Genomic DNA, 14,786 nt, shown 5'->3' on the forward strand with positions numbered 1-14,786 from the left:
AAAATAGGATATTTCGAAAATCCATTCTTAAATAAATGCAAGGGGAATCAAAACTCGTAATAGCTTAAAATCAATACATTTACCATTTACGCATCACAAACGCGGACTCGAGTACATTGGAATGACTTAACTTAAAGTTAATAATCTTCAAAATCGCTAAGAATATGTATTCGCCATATATCATCTGTAATATTTTAAATACTACATTTAATATTGTATATGAAACTGATTCAAACCAAATAAACAATAGAAATAAGTCTCTACGCATAACCTAAGTATTTAAATAATAATTATTGTATACTAACGGTTCACATTGAAAATTCCATACCTTAAATTCCCTTTCACATTGTTTGTGTGAATAAAAAATTACATATATCACAATTTTTATTTAAAAAATGTATTCGCATATAGAATATACATATGTTTTAATATAAACCATCATCATGTCATAGCGATACTTTTAGTCTACAGAAAATTGGCAAATTATAATAACAAACAACTTCCCTTTTATTTCTCACAAATATTAATTTCCCATTCTAATATCAGAACTAAGAACATACAGAAACCGTGTGCACGACAAATATTGATGCATCAAATACCACTCGACTTTAGTAGTGTTTCTCGAACAGGCGGTTTCACATCATACTATTTAGCAGTTGACAGTTAGTATTTTACCTCTAATGTTCGAAACGTTTACCAACAACGTGAAAAAAGTTTGTGAACTAGCAACATCCGCGAGTGTGAGGTGAGACGTGCGCGGGGCGTTTTCGCTGTTTTTGGACACAATTTAATGCATGCAATAATGGCTGAATGAGGGTTCTGTATTTTTCTTAATTCTGTGACTAATATATCGAATCAGTTGCTGGCTTAGTGATTAAAAAAAAAAATCTAAGGTTTTTTTTATTAAATATGTTCGCAGATATATTTGCCATTAATGAAATTTTCATTTAATTGTACATTTATCTGTAAAAATATTGAAAAAAATAAATTACAAACGTAAAATTAGTTATTTGTCGGTCTCACAATTAAGCAGGAGTTTTTTTTAAGTAAACCAAGGGATAGTAAAGAGCAATGCGGAGAACACAAGTTTACAGAAGACGAGACAAGCTGTCCAAGCGGACAGCAACAGAAGATTGAGACATCGAGGTTGTAAAATCGATTGTACCCAGTGGCGGTACTACCATACAAGCCGAAAAGCCGGGCTTGCGTTACAATAAATATCTCTTTTAAATTTTTCTCGACTATTCCGAAATGAAATTAACAAAATAATTAAAACTTGATAGCAATGAGGATATAAATACAATTTTTTAACTTTTGCTCAATAATGTAAATATACTCTTTGTCTACTTTACTACAAGCACTACGTTACTCTGGCAGTATGGAGGGTAGAGGTAAGGAGAGTCATCTTATATGGGAGAAAAGTTTAAAAAGTTTCCAGTTGTATGCGCTAAATAACAGTTCAAAAATCCTCCACAATGGCGCTGGTGGATGCACAGGGTATGGTATGAATGTAGCAATCGTAGATGAATTGAAGTATGCTGAGTTAAAAAATTTAATGTCATTATCGACTAAAGTAGTTAACTATTGAGAATTTCAACAACTTACGTTGTACAAAATATTGTGGTAAATATAACCTTACTTCCTTGTTTATTTTTCAAGCCTACTCTAACAATATTTATATTTGGCGCTTCTTTTAAGAGTTACCTTGATGCAAATGTGGCGCCATCCTAATTTAATACATTTTGACGACACTTTTTCATATACACAGATGATCCTCCTTACCTCTACCCTCCATATCTGGCAGGTAGACTCTGTGGTAGCGACCAGCCGAACGGCGCGGCGCCGCGCCGAACTATCACTATCGCGCTCTTCGCGTGTCTTCGTACGCGATCGGAGATCCCCTTTGTTTCGCACACACTCATTTGCTTATACGGGGCTTTTATTTTACTGCTCTCTCTCATAGAAATTTCAATGTATTTAGCAGAGACAATCTAGATTATTTAATAATTTACTATAGAGATCAAATGCCAGATTGCGAGTTGAAGTTAGTGAAGATGACCAGCGAGCGAATTGAAACAACTTCACGCGTGTTATTATTTGCGTTACAACTAGTTGACACTTGACAGATTCATTATTATTGATTAAGTAACTAGTTAGGAGTGTATTATTGTTTTTTTGAGTTGAATAGTGAATTTTACTGGTGTGTTTTCTTACAAATTATAGTAAATATTGTTAAATATGAGCTCCAATTGTGTGCAAATTGTTTCTGTGGCAAATTAAAAAATAATTGGCGAACAACAGGTAAATTATTTTAATTTAAAAATTGTTTGTTGGCTTTGCATATTTTTTTTCTAATGAAAAGAATGTTTGGAACGCGGCTGGTTACGTCATAAATTACCAGACATCATAAGAATTAAAGAGAGCAGAACTCAAAGAAACACTTGGGATTTCTATGATTACTTTTTAATTTTGGCAAACATTGCATAGAAACTTCTTTATCATAATTCGCATGCTGACTTAATGGTACCTAGTATTTTTCAAAGATTTGTTGATATTGTCTGTCATTTAGCACAACAAGAATGGTGACTTAGAGATCATGACGAGTTAAATTTGTCCTTTAGGTAACTGGGCTTGCTCAAACTCAAAACCCTAGGCACGCCACTGATCGTACCTACACAAATCTAAATGGCAGGGCTACCCTGTTTATAATAATTTAGTTACGAGATTGTGTACAAAATATACACATCACTGGACAATAATACCATTGGGCAGGCTAATGGCACTTTGTTCTTGACTCGAATTGATTGACGCTATTTTGGCATAATACTTGTGACTCTGCTATACGAGTGTCCAAGGAAGTATAATAATATTGAAAAAAAAAACACATCGTTATTAATGTCATTGCTCAGTCTTAGTAGAATGAACCAAGTTCGCAATACAGTTTATGAATTGAATTTAATTTAATTGAAGAATAATTTAAAACCACAATATTAGTTTCAGAGAAACTCTTGCGAGTATGTCAAATTTTACACTTCAATTTGACATAAGTGTGTGTTTATTTTTTTTGGATTTTGGGAGACAGTATTTAAACTTTCATTTGTATATTGTATAATGAATAATGATAAATAAATGAATGTGTGATTGTGTGATTATAATGTGGTGGAAATGTAAGTGTTAACCGGCGATTAAATGCCAGAATTTGTACATAACTAGAAACCCGTAACTAATATTGATATTACAGCGCCCGATGACAGTTACAAGCGACAGTTGAAGAAAATATTAAATAAAAATACATAAACCTAATCTAATTAAATATATCTTTAACTTAAAATCTTTCTTTACTAATAATAGTTGTAATATTTTTTTTAATTAATAAAATAGTGGCTTTCGGACACTGTATATATGAGTTTATAAAAAGAACGTTAACACCCCTTGTTGGAACAGTGCGGTTGGACGAAGCTCTATATCTTTCCTCCTATGATAAAAGAATGTGCTAAGCAGTGGGCGTAATTTTATATGTAATTTTATTCACCAGGTGAGTGCAGTTACTAATTATTTTCCCCAGGTGATATCTAGCTTTACGTCGCCAGTTGAATCAAATTACATCATAAAAGCATCAAGTTTTTGGATATCCAACTTCTCTGACTTTCCTTAACGTTTCCCGCATGCCTACTTTTAGCCTTAGCACAATCGAGGATTCGTTTTCGAGTATCGAAATACTTAAACATCACAGTAAAATGGATCTTATACATATTCTATCAAAGCTCAAATTTGCCCTTTAATCCTCCAGTTCGGGGTTTTGGTAAAACCTAAGTAAAATAAAAATCAGATGTACAGGATTTTCGAATCCAAAACGAGTGAAATTAGGTAAATATTACTTTCGAAGACATGCGAAAATGACTCCTCGACGTCTAGACTACTGCAGAGTAGAACTATACAAGAACCACGCTGCTATCACGATAAGATGACAATCTAATAACGGCGCTCATAATCTGCCGACAACTCCCATTTGAAATGGGAAAAGACAATATTTTATTATCTATGGAGTGGTGGTTGACCATAGAGTTTGACATTGTGGCGACCCATGGCCGCAATATAAACCATGCACATGGTGAGACCTCACATTTACTCAAATGTGAAACTATTCAAAACGTGTGAACACTTCCTAGCAACTAATTTGAGAGATTCATTTTTTACCCCTCTTAGTTTTCTTTCCTGCCCTCAATAAATCTTCTTCATCCATTTTGCTATAATGTGAATGTATGTGTGCCAATAACTTTTTCTCTCTACTAAACTTTTCATTACACATATTACATGTGTATTTGTTGTCTTTGGCGTCTGGCTGTTTGGAGACATTTGTGGAGGTAGATATTTGTGATTCTTGAATAATATTATCAGTCGGTAGTACATAGGAAGGTTGCAATAGAGGGTCAACATTTATGAATGTAAAAAATCCGGGATCAGTCGTCGGAGTGGTATCTTCCATAGTAACAGAAAAGGGCTGCTTGTTAGCATCGTCTTCCTTAACTGAATGTCGTGATTTCCGCGAGCGTTTTTTAGGTGGCTCCTCTACTGGCGGGGGGGGTTGCGGTTTCGTTGAAATGAGTAATTTACTAGGATTTCCAGTTTGGACTACTGTGTAAGATTGCTTCTTCATAGCTGGTGTAGTAAATGATAACGGAGGCTCGGGGTCTGACGGTGGCCTTGAACCGGTTGCCGTTATAGACTTTATTAGCCCTACGGGGTAAGGCCTGGTAACTGAGAATGCAGTTTGTATAGGCGGATTTTTAGGAATTGGTACTGGATTTTCTATTGGTGTTACACTTGAATTATGAGTTCTAGCATCAGTCTTATCAGAGTTTAGTAGAGAAAAAGGTACTGTGTTAACAGGGGCTTCCACAGCTTTGACAGCATTATCGGCAGCTTTATCTTCAACTAACGTAAAGGTATTATTGGGTCCAGGCATAAGTTTATAACGGCTATTGAGACTTGGTATGCTCGGAAACTGTACGGAAGGTACTTGACTGGCCGAAGTTATAGTTGCAGTAATATTCGGCACAACCGTCACAGAACCTGCTGGTGCAGCTGCCGAATTTTGGTTTGAATTACCTTGCACTGACGGTTCACCTACTGGCGCTGTGTTAGTCTCATTACGCCTAACTTTACTGGCAGGACCAATTCTAGGCTTTATTGGCTTTTTTACTGTTAAAGGCTTATCATCATCATCATCTAAATTTATAGGTTCACTTAAAGCTACGGGTGCTTTGTTTTCTATAGGCCTACTCTTATCACCTGAAATTCCAGGCTTACTAATTTCCTTATTAACATTCATAGTTATGTATTTAACAGTCTGCGGTACTTTGGGCGGCTCGGGTGGAACATAACTTTTTGGTCCTTGAACTTTTGCAGCACCTTGTTTAGCACAAGCATGAGTCATGACTACCTCTTTTTTTAAGAAATTTCTATTACAAAACTTACACTGGAACAGTACACCCACACCATTTACTTTAATCATACTCACATGTTCCATTATGTCAAATGGTTTTGTTGCTGGTTCTGGTTCCGGTTTCGGTTTAGGTGGTTCACTTTTAGCTGTATCTTCTAAAGAAAAGTTATTATTTTGCAATGACTTCCTAATTTTTAAACCTTTTTCCTTAGCTTCAGGTTCTTCAATAGCTTTAGGTTCACATTTAGCTTTTTTGGTAGGTTTTAATGACTCCTTTTTATCCACTAATTTGGAGGGTTTGTTTTCGACTGCATCAACCTTCTTTTCGTTACTTAACCTCGTGAACCTTTTCACGGGAAGTTCATCTTCGCCCTCAGGTTTCCTTTTAGCATTTTTTAATGATATAATAGGTTCATCATCATTTTTTTTATTTTTACTATTAATATCTTCTTCTTTCTTTTCTTCCTTCTCTGCCTTTACGTCATCTTTCTTCTTTATAGCTATTTTCGTGGTTGCCCTTTTTACAACTGAAACTTTATCTTCAACCAATGGCAGTGTATTTACAGGTATTTCATTAATGCCTTTAATGCCTTCCATAGCCTTTTTAATAAGTGCATCGCAGATATCATCGTTTGATATGTTGGACTGGTTAAGCTTTTCCTCCCATAGCTCTCTATGCTTAGTCTTTACACCGGTTCCTCTGTTACCCAGCAATTTACGAAGATTTTCTTGCGTCTTAATACATTTTTGTATAAATTCATAAAGCTCTTCCAGTTTTGCAGAGCATCGAAAGCATATTTTATGGGGCAAATCATCATTTTCCGCAATCTGTAAATAATAAAACACTTTAAGAAGATTGCCTATATGTAGTTACGTTCATAGTACAGCATGGCAGCCTTCTCATCAACATCTCAACTTAATGCAAACTTGCCGATGTAGCCAGGTATTAAATTTCCTGAGGGACCATTCTTTTACAGTAGGTAGATGTCAACTTGATGTATTTGAACTTAGGCTATGACTAAACATGGGCAGCCCTTTATATAAATGCTTAAGGTTGTATACCAGCAGAAATAAGTGTTGAATACTTGTGAGACATTTAAAATCTGCATGAAACAGTTTCCACTTCATGACAACTATGGCCACCACATCAAAGATGTAACAACCTGTTGTACGCTAAATCTAGGCATATTGTTCCAAAAGAATTAAATCTTGTAACTATAATACATTAGTTCACTATAATATGGGAAAACTATAACACTGAACTTTTGAAACAACTCCATATGAATACACAGCAGTCAAAATTTTATTGCTGTTAAAATTAGTTTATTTATTGATAGCAGGTACAGCTTCATCTGTGTGAAACAAAATGTGTGTATGAATTTAAAATATATTTATTCTTAGTAATCCAACTATTTTGTATGTCTTCCTAACATTAAGGTTACCTGGCAGATTGCTACTAGGATATAAGGCCATAGCTAGTATCTTACTTCTTAAATCTTCTGCTCTTCCTTTTAATAATGATTTTTCCGGTGTACAGATAGTGAAACTATAAACATTTGTTCTTACTTTTATGTATTTTCTTGTACACAGGATCTTACTAAAAAAAACTAAATCCCAACATATAGAACCTATTTAGTATGACTATGTGTGATTAAAATTATCTGATAAAATAAGTTTTTTAATTAAATGGAACAACCCAATAAAATTGGTTTCGCTACCATATCTAGATTTATTTTCTAGATGTGTATGTCTAAATATATTAATTTAGGTTATGATAACATTGCTTTGCCCAAACTGGGCATTCTTTGTATTCTACTTTGTTAAATGATATTTAAATTGTTTAATTGGACATTGAACTGGAGAAACCATCAAACAAGATCTTCTACATTCTTTAGTAATCATAAGAATAATCAAATACGTATAAACATTTGGACCTTTACTAATACATATAAATATTTGATTGTTCATCCTTCTACATGCTGCCATACTAAAATTAAGTAATTGATAAAAATTGATAAGTAAAAGGAGAAATCAAGGAAAAAGCTATTCAAGGTTGGCAACCCTAAGAATAACTGATACAAGCAACTACAGCTGTTTTGTATTTTTTTTTAAGTTGTTATTTTTCTCACCCCAAAAGGCATGACAGCCTCAATTTTTTTAGCCGTCACCTTATCTGCATCAAAAATATTCAAGAATGGGCCATCTTTTGCTTCGCACAGTCTACAAACTTTGAGAAGAACTGGTACATTAGCAGAACTCAAAGCAGCGGCTATAACTTCTGTGTTTATCGTATCAGCTAAAGATAACGGCTGTGCTGATGACTTCTTTACGATAGTTTTCTTTGCGATCTTCTTTTTAGCCATTATTATTTACAACTTTAGTACATTAAGGCAATAAATCACACAAATCCACGATGTGTAATTTGTCTACAACAACTACATATCAGCCATTTTAACCACAGATCAAAACTAAAGTAATTTGAAAGACGTAGGTATTTTTTGATTCCATTCCACAGACTATAGACATATCTACAGACAAATTGTTTCAGTAGTTTCATTATTCGGATGGACACTTACCAATTAGCCAATAACAACCTGTAGGGCTAGCACAGGCAGGAGACAAAAACTATAATTAACTACCCACCTGCCAAAGCACGGTAACATGGTATTCCATGTTGGGAGAAATTTAATCCCATTTTTTATTACACATATATTATATGGATATTAATATTTCGACTTGTGCGCCAGTTCTCTGAGAGTTGTTAAAGCTGTGGTAGAAGATAAATTTTTATCCTTTCCCCGGGGAGATAATTGTCTCCTGCCCATGCTAGCCGTGCTGAGGGATTGCTACGGCGTCACCGGCGGAGTGGAGCGAGCGCGAGAGCTCGCCATCAGAAGACTAAATAACTAGTAGGGCATAATCTTAATACTTAAATCTAATGTTTTTTTAAAAATTTATGAGTTTAATAAAATGGATACAAACACTTCCGACTTAAATTTTAAATATTGTAGTCTCAAAATAAGCCTCGCAATCAGCGTTCGGACCCCAATTATCAAATTGCTTTTCAAATAATTGTAAATGTATATGCATAGAATATTTTTAACATGAAAAGATTGTCCAATAAAATATTTTAAATCATCAAATAGACACACATGTGCGTGACGTCATCTATATGTAAGCAAACGTTACAGACAGCGTTCTTTCCACTATTACTTTTATTTTTTATCTCATTAAACTGGATTTTAAGCTTTATTTAAACACAAACAGATTGTCTGTACTGATAAAATTGTATAATATTAAGTTGATCTCTAATTTATTCATAAAATAACTCAATGAAACTAAAAATGTAGATGGTTACATTTTATTCGATTGGACGCAATATTTGAATAATAATATTAGTAACAGTTATGGCTACTGTTCTCATATTATGATGATGAAAAATAAACAATTTACACTGTTAGTTCAAATAGCTTGTATTTCATTTGTAACGTTTCATGCGTTAAACAATTAAATCTATGAATTGTCTGAGTTATGACTATAGTCTAATTCGTCTACATTAGGTAGAAATTGGTAGAATTAATGGCAACTCCTATACAAGGCACAAGGCAGCCATCTTGAATTTAGTATTGTGCCAGTCGGGGGGGCGGTGACATATTTTACCCGTCATCGTCCTACATAATTTTGTGATTTTGATAAAAGGCGAAAATCAGTGTTTCAAAGTGTATACTAGAGGTTTATGTCTGGACTGAACGTGATGATGGCGGGACAGACGATAAACGATAGGCTGCTGGCCGCTCGCCACAGTATCGCGGGCCAGGGACTAGCGAAGTCAGTATGCAAAGCTACAACCGAAGAAATGATTGCGCCTAAGAAGAAACATTTAGATTGTAAGTAGTTGGTTACTTAATTCGTGTGGTCAATAAAATTGCTATCAGGTACGTTACGGCGAATGCAAATTTATTTTTGCATGACATTGGAATGCTGGTCGATACTTGACATAATGTCTCCGTCATCAGTATGTTTTTACAATAAAGTTGATCCGAGACGGTATCGCGATGAACTTTTACATAATTTTGTATTGCGATGTGATTGTGACCTGACACACATTCTCTGTTATGTCATATTCTAATAGACAAAGTACGTTTGGGTCGGTATTGACGAAAATGAAAAATTACCCGCTTATTGGTTTCTATATTAAAAATGTGTTGTATACTGCGTCGTCTAACTTAAAGTGCTGGCATAACACTTATTACCTTCAAAAATAATGTTCTAAGTAAAGCAACTTTTTTAGTATAAGTCAGACTGGCTATTTTGAGAAGCTAACTCTTCAGCTTTATTATTTCACTAGCTGCTGCCCATTACCCTGTGGTTATTCTTCTGTGATGATTTCGGTTTTAGTTATCCTGAAGTAACTTAAATTTTTCATGATAAAATAGCAAAATGTTAATTTAGCGTACAATGTATTTCTATAGCAAATTACAGCTAAATAAGTTTTGTTACATTTCCTAAATGATTGCAACATTATTTTAGCTGACTCTAAGATATTAAATCATTTTTCGCTTGTAGATTTTTGGATGCAAATAATTAAACCAACCACCTTATCGGTTTATATCTGTATGGTAACTATACTATACACAGTATAGTTGTGTCATTATTTCAACTCATTACCAGCCCACTACAGGGCACGGGTCTCCCTCCACATTGAGAAGGGGTTAAGGCCACAAGGTCCACCACACTTGCCCAGTGTGCAGTGTATAGTTGCTTAGTAAAGATCAAACTAAGAAAGCTAACTGTCCACATCTCAATTAAGAGCAATTAAGAGTTGGCAATTCATATATCCATCATAAAGACATTCTTTTTTATCAAAGGGTCATATACCTATAAACTATAAACAAAACACTTTGCAGGGCAAGCAAGGAGCATATCCTGCAATGTTGATAAACCTGAGGCTAAGTTAGTGTTAAGCCTCGTATACCTGTAATTACACTGTCAACCACACCCTTCAGATTAGAACACAGCATTGCAAAAATGCTGCTTGGTGGCAGAATAAGCATGGAGGTAGAACTTCACTGGATGAGCTTTGTCTTAAAAGGCTCTACTTCTCCTGTTGTGTTCGGCAAGTGGCATATCTTGTTTCAGGCTCCCTGCCTGATGCATTTAGTTTATTTTTTTAGAATACTTTATTGAACAAACTTAGCAAAACACACAAGAGGTGAAAAAATAAAATTAAAAAGAATTGAAACAAAAATGTCAAAAACAGTTGTGTGCAAAGGCGGTCTTATTGCAAAAGCAATAATAAATGAGCATAATAATAATAGAGATGTAATATTCTTTGGGAATGTAGGATGCAAGTGATATAGCAACTGGTGTTGAATAGCAACTCCGTGTAGTTAAAAACACTTAAATGAAGGTAAGAAATAAAATCATCATCATCATCACTTCAACCGATTGAAGTCCACTGCTGGACATAGGTCTTTTGTAGAGAGTTCCAAAATCCACAGTCCTAGGCCACTTGCATCCAGCGACTAGTTTGATGTTGTCTGTCCACCTTGTTGGGGGCCGACCAACACTGTGTTTACCTGTGCGGGGTCGCCATTCCAACACCTTGGAACCCCAACATCCATCGGTTCTCCGAGCTATGTGCGAAAGGACCAGCACTGCAATCACCAACCCGCATGCCAAGCGTGGTTATTATTGGCATATCTTTGTAATGAGGAGAAATAAAATAGTAAAGAACTAATACCTCTTAGATATAATTATTAGTTTTTTACTTAAAGCAGTTGAGGAGACCTAAGCTTTCCAATCCTCCCTGCTTTTAAGAAAATTGTTTCTTGTAGTGAAACATGAATGATGCATTCTATTATAAATTCTAATTTTAGTTTTCAAAATTCAAATAATCAAACATTCTGACCGTAACAAGTGAGCTTAACAACGCTGCCTCATAACTCATAACATGGCCTAACGATAAGTGCTGCAGTTTGAATAATTGAGGCATTGCTGCTATTTTTAGCAGCATATTTGTAGCCGGAAAAAATATTATTTCAGAAATAATAAAATTACTGCCAAATCAGTCACAATTTTAAATATCAATTATATTATCAGTTCGTCACTTGATAGGCTATGATATGATTTTACTGATAAAAAGCATAAAAGCAGATGTTTGTTTATATATTTACTTAGTATTCATAAAGAATTTTATTCTTAACCGTATAAAAGGCTAGTTAAGCTTAGTCTTAGCTTGGCTAAGAAAAAGACCAAACTTTTTCTTAGCCAAGCTAAAATTGAGCTAAGAACACGGTCTCAATTTTTATCTTAAGCATTTAATATTGACTAATATTTGAGCATTCGCTCTTAGCTCAATTTTGGTTAGTTAATATGGGCCATAAGGGGGCGTTCATAATATACGTGAGGGTTGAATAAAATCTCACGACAACTCACCAGGAGAGGAGGAAGCGACAGAAAATTAAAAAAAAACACCCCACGTAATTTATGAACGCCCCCTAAACCATAACATGTTTAAAACCTGTTCATAACTTTAAACTTAAGATTTTACAGAACCTAATTGAGAATTATTATCACTATCGCATTCTAAGTGTCTTTTATAGAACAATTTGAATCAAGCAAGTTTTTTTTAATATAATTATCTTACATCAACTATGAAACAGCCGATTGGCTTAAGCAGGGGCTTTTGGAGTCCAAGGCAGTGGGTTTGATTCTCACAACTGGAAAATGTTTGCGTGATAAACATGAATGTTATTCAGTGTCTGGGTTTTGCATATTATATTTATTTATGTATATTACTCATAAGAATATTGATCAGTCATTATAGTCCCCATAACACAAGCTACGATTACTTTGGGGCTAGATGGCGATGTGAATATCGTCGTAGTATATTTATTTATTAAAAAAATATATTTATATAAAATCGCAAAAAAAAATTTGTATCCCACTGGTAGTTCCAGTGATTTGTGCATTCAAACAAAAAAAATATGAATAATACACATAAATAGTTATAGTATACAGATAAACACCCAGACACTCAACATTAATGCTCATCACTCCAGTGCGCGTGTAATGCACATCATTCCAGTTGTGGGAATCGAACCCACAGCCTTGGACTTAAAAAGCAGGGTCGCTGCCCACTGCGCCAATCGGCAGTCGAAATTGCATAGTACAGCAGATTTTTTTTTCTATAGTAAACTTATCAGAAATTCACCGCGGACAAAAACGCGCGGGACCGCTAGTCAAAGATATTTAGATGGGTTAAATAAAAGCTAGTTAAAATCACCGGTTTCAATGAAACAGTAAACATACCATGCCTTAAATTTAAGGTGGTAGGTAAGGTGGTGGTAGGAAATGGCACAGAGAGTGGACAGTCTGATAAGGCTGTTAAAAGGTGCTAGATTGCTGACCAGATTCGCTGGGTACTTCCAATAGATTTTTACAAAAACCTCTTTAAGATAATAATCAACAAGTGAAAGGACAGATTTTGTGACAGCATCGAGTTTGAGATATATATTTGAGATAGTGTTGCTATCTAAGCAAAAGAAAAAATCCATTAAAAAACCTCGGGAATCGTTCAAATTAATTCGAATTCTTTAATTCATATATGCTTAGATCACAAACACTTTATGAAGCGTTCTACATTCTAACTGAAGCTGGGTTCAAAATCTCGATTCAAAAAAACCAATTTACGTAAAACAACCTTTTACTTTAATATCTTATGCTTCTACAGCATTTTCTTAATACGTCTATGGTTGCCTGAAAGAGATTTCATAAAGACAGCAATTTTATTTTATCCCTATCCCTTCTACTATTATAAATGTCAATGTAAGTTTGTTTGTTACGCTTTCACGCAAAAACTACTTAACCGATCCTCATGAAACTTTGTACACATATTATAGGAAGTGTTAGAAGTAATAACGGATATTATTATTCTTTCTCCGGGAAGAAAATTGTCTTCTGCCCATGCCAGCCGTGCAGGAGAGGAGAGTTTGATACAACCACCACGCAGGGCACACAGGTAGTAGTAGCACAGGAAACCCTGCTGCTCGTTCTCTTTGGTATTCGACGCGGCAAGAAAAGGGGTGGTGACAACTGTATTCTAATCCGCCGTCACCACGCGGCATAACGACAGATTGTAATCATCGTTAGTAACTGGTTATATTACAGCAAGCCATGTGTTTCGGACACCATGTCTGGCATTACATAGTATGGACAATATTGGGTTGGTTATTAATTGTGATTGCAGCGAAACACGATAAACGGGCGGACAGAGCCGCTTCCTGTGTTATCGTACTCTATATGATACCTACCAGCAATTGGGTGTAGGGTTACCGACTTTCAACCGACAATAAAGGTGGTTGCAATTCTAGTTCAATTCGGCATCGGTCCACGGTTCGGGCCAAACAATGTATGGATAGTAAATAAATATTTACACTTTTTGGGAATTTATCCTAACTAATTTTATGAATGCGAAAGTGTTTGTTTGTCCTTTACGCCCTAGCTAAGCAGCCCATCAACTTGATTTTTGGCTAACGGGCAGTAACTTAGGCTCCTTTTCTCTCTAAGAAATCTAAGAAAAACAAACATTTCCCATAGGATTGAAAACCGTTATAAACGCGGACTAAGGACTCTGGCAACACCTAGCTTACAATAAGTTTGGCATAACGTCTTTATATGTATGCAGTCTATTGTCACATTCTGCAATGTGAAAGGCGCTGTCAGTAAATGCTCGTTTTCCTAACGACGAACAGGGCAGTGCCCAAATAAGCAACGCCTAACCTTAGGAGATTCCTATAAACAGTACACCAATAAGTATCACGTCAATGATGATAATTATTATTAAAATACTATTAGACGCAAAAGTCAAAAAATTTTGTGAATTGGAACATAAGTATCTCCACTTACGATGTCGATCGGACGTGTGTTTTTCCACGGACGTCACCCGCGGAAAAATTGCATCGGTGCCAACCCTAATGTCGTAGTTAATAATGACCGCTAGAGGACTCGGCATGCACATCGAATTTGTCCATCGCGATAACCCTTTCTAGCTTTAGTTTTAAGAATTGTTTTTTATAATGAACCAGCGTACCCAGCCTGCTTCGCCGGGCTAGATTTTGCTTTATTTTATTTAAACAATAAACTTACATCATTAAATTTTTAATTTAAGTCTCATAATATATTAAATCATTTATTTCACTCCGTATACATTCTCTTCTATTCTCTTCTCGAGCGGGTGAAGATCATTATCTACACCCATGTACACCCAACAATAGATTATCATCATAGTAAATAAAAGCTGTATTTGACAGTTTGACAGTTCAAAAATAGGAGTGCT

The 14,786-nt window shown here is 35.1% G+C and overlaps 2 protein-coding genes across 17 annotated transcripts in view; one reads left to right on the forward strand and one right to left on the reverse strand.

The window, feature by feature from the left end:
- Positions 1–2,449: 2,449 nt before the first annotated feature.
- On the reverse strand, positions 2,450–7,888 carry LOC120633807. The gene is made up of 2 exons (XM_039904164.1): positions 7,576–7,888; positions 2,450–6,274 (listed from the first exon to the last, which is right to left on the reverse strand). The coding sequence occupies exons 1-2, from the start codon at positions 7,807–7,809 to the stop codon at positions 4,187–4,189; spliced, it is 2,322 nt and encodes a 773-aa protein (XP_039760098.1). The 5' UTR covers positions 7,810–7,888; the 3' UTR covers positions 2,450–4,186.
- Positions 7,889–9,065: 1,177 nt separating this feature from the next.
- Positions 9,066–14,786, forward strand: part of LOC120633935 (phosphatidylinositol-binding clathrin assembly protein LAP) — a 58,159-nt gene continuing 52,438 nt past the window's right edge. For 10 of the 16 annotated variants that reach the window (XM_039904348.1, XM_039904353.1, XM_039904355.1 and 7 more), the window contains exon 1: positions 9,183–9,333. In XM_039904348.1, coding sequence (XP_039760282.1) covers positions 9,183–9,333 — 151 coding nt within the window. Of the gene's footprint in view, positions 9,334–14,786 lie in introns of all 16 variants that reach the window. The other 6 variants (XM_039904346.1, XM_039904358.1, XM_039904359.1 and 3 more) reach the window with 1 other exon arrangement.

This window comes from Pararge aegeria, chromosome 22 (assembly GCF_905163445.1).
Source record: "Pararge aegeria chromosome 22, ilParAegt1.1, whole genome shotgun sequence".
Classification (NCBI taxonomy): domain Eukaryota; kingdom Metazoa; phylum Arthropoda; class Insecta; order Lepidoptera; family Nymphalidae; genus Pararge; species Pararge aegeria.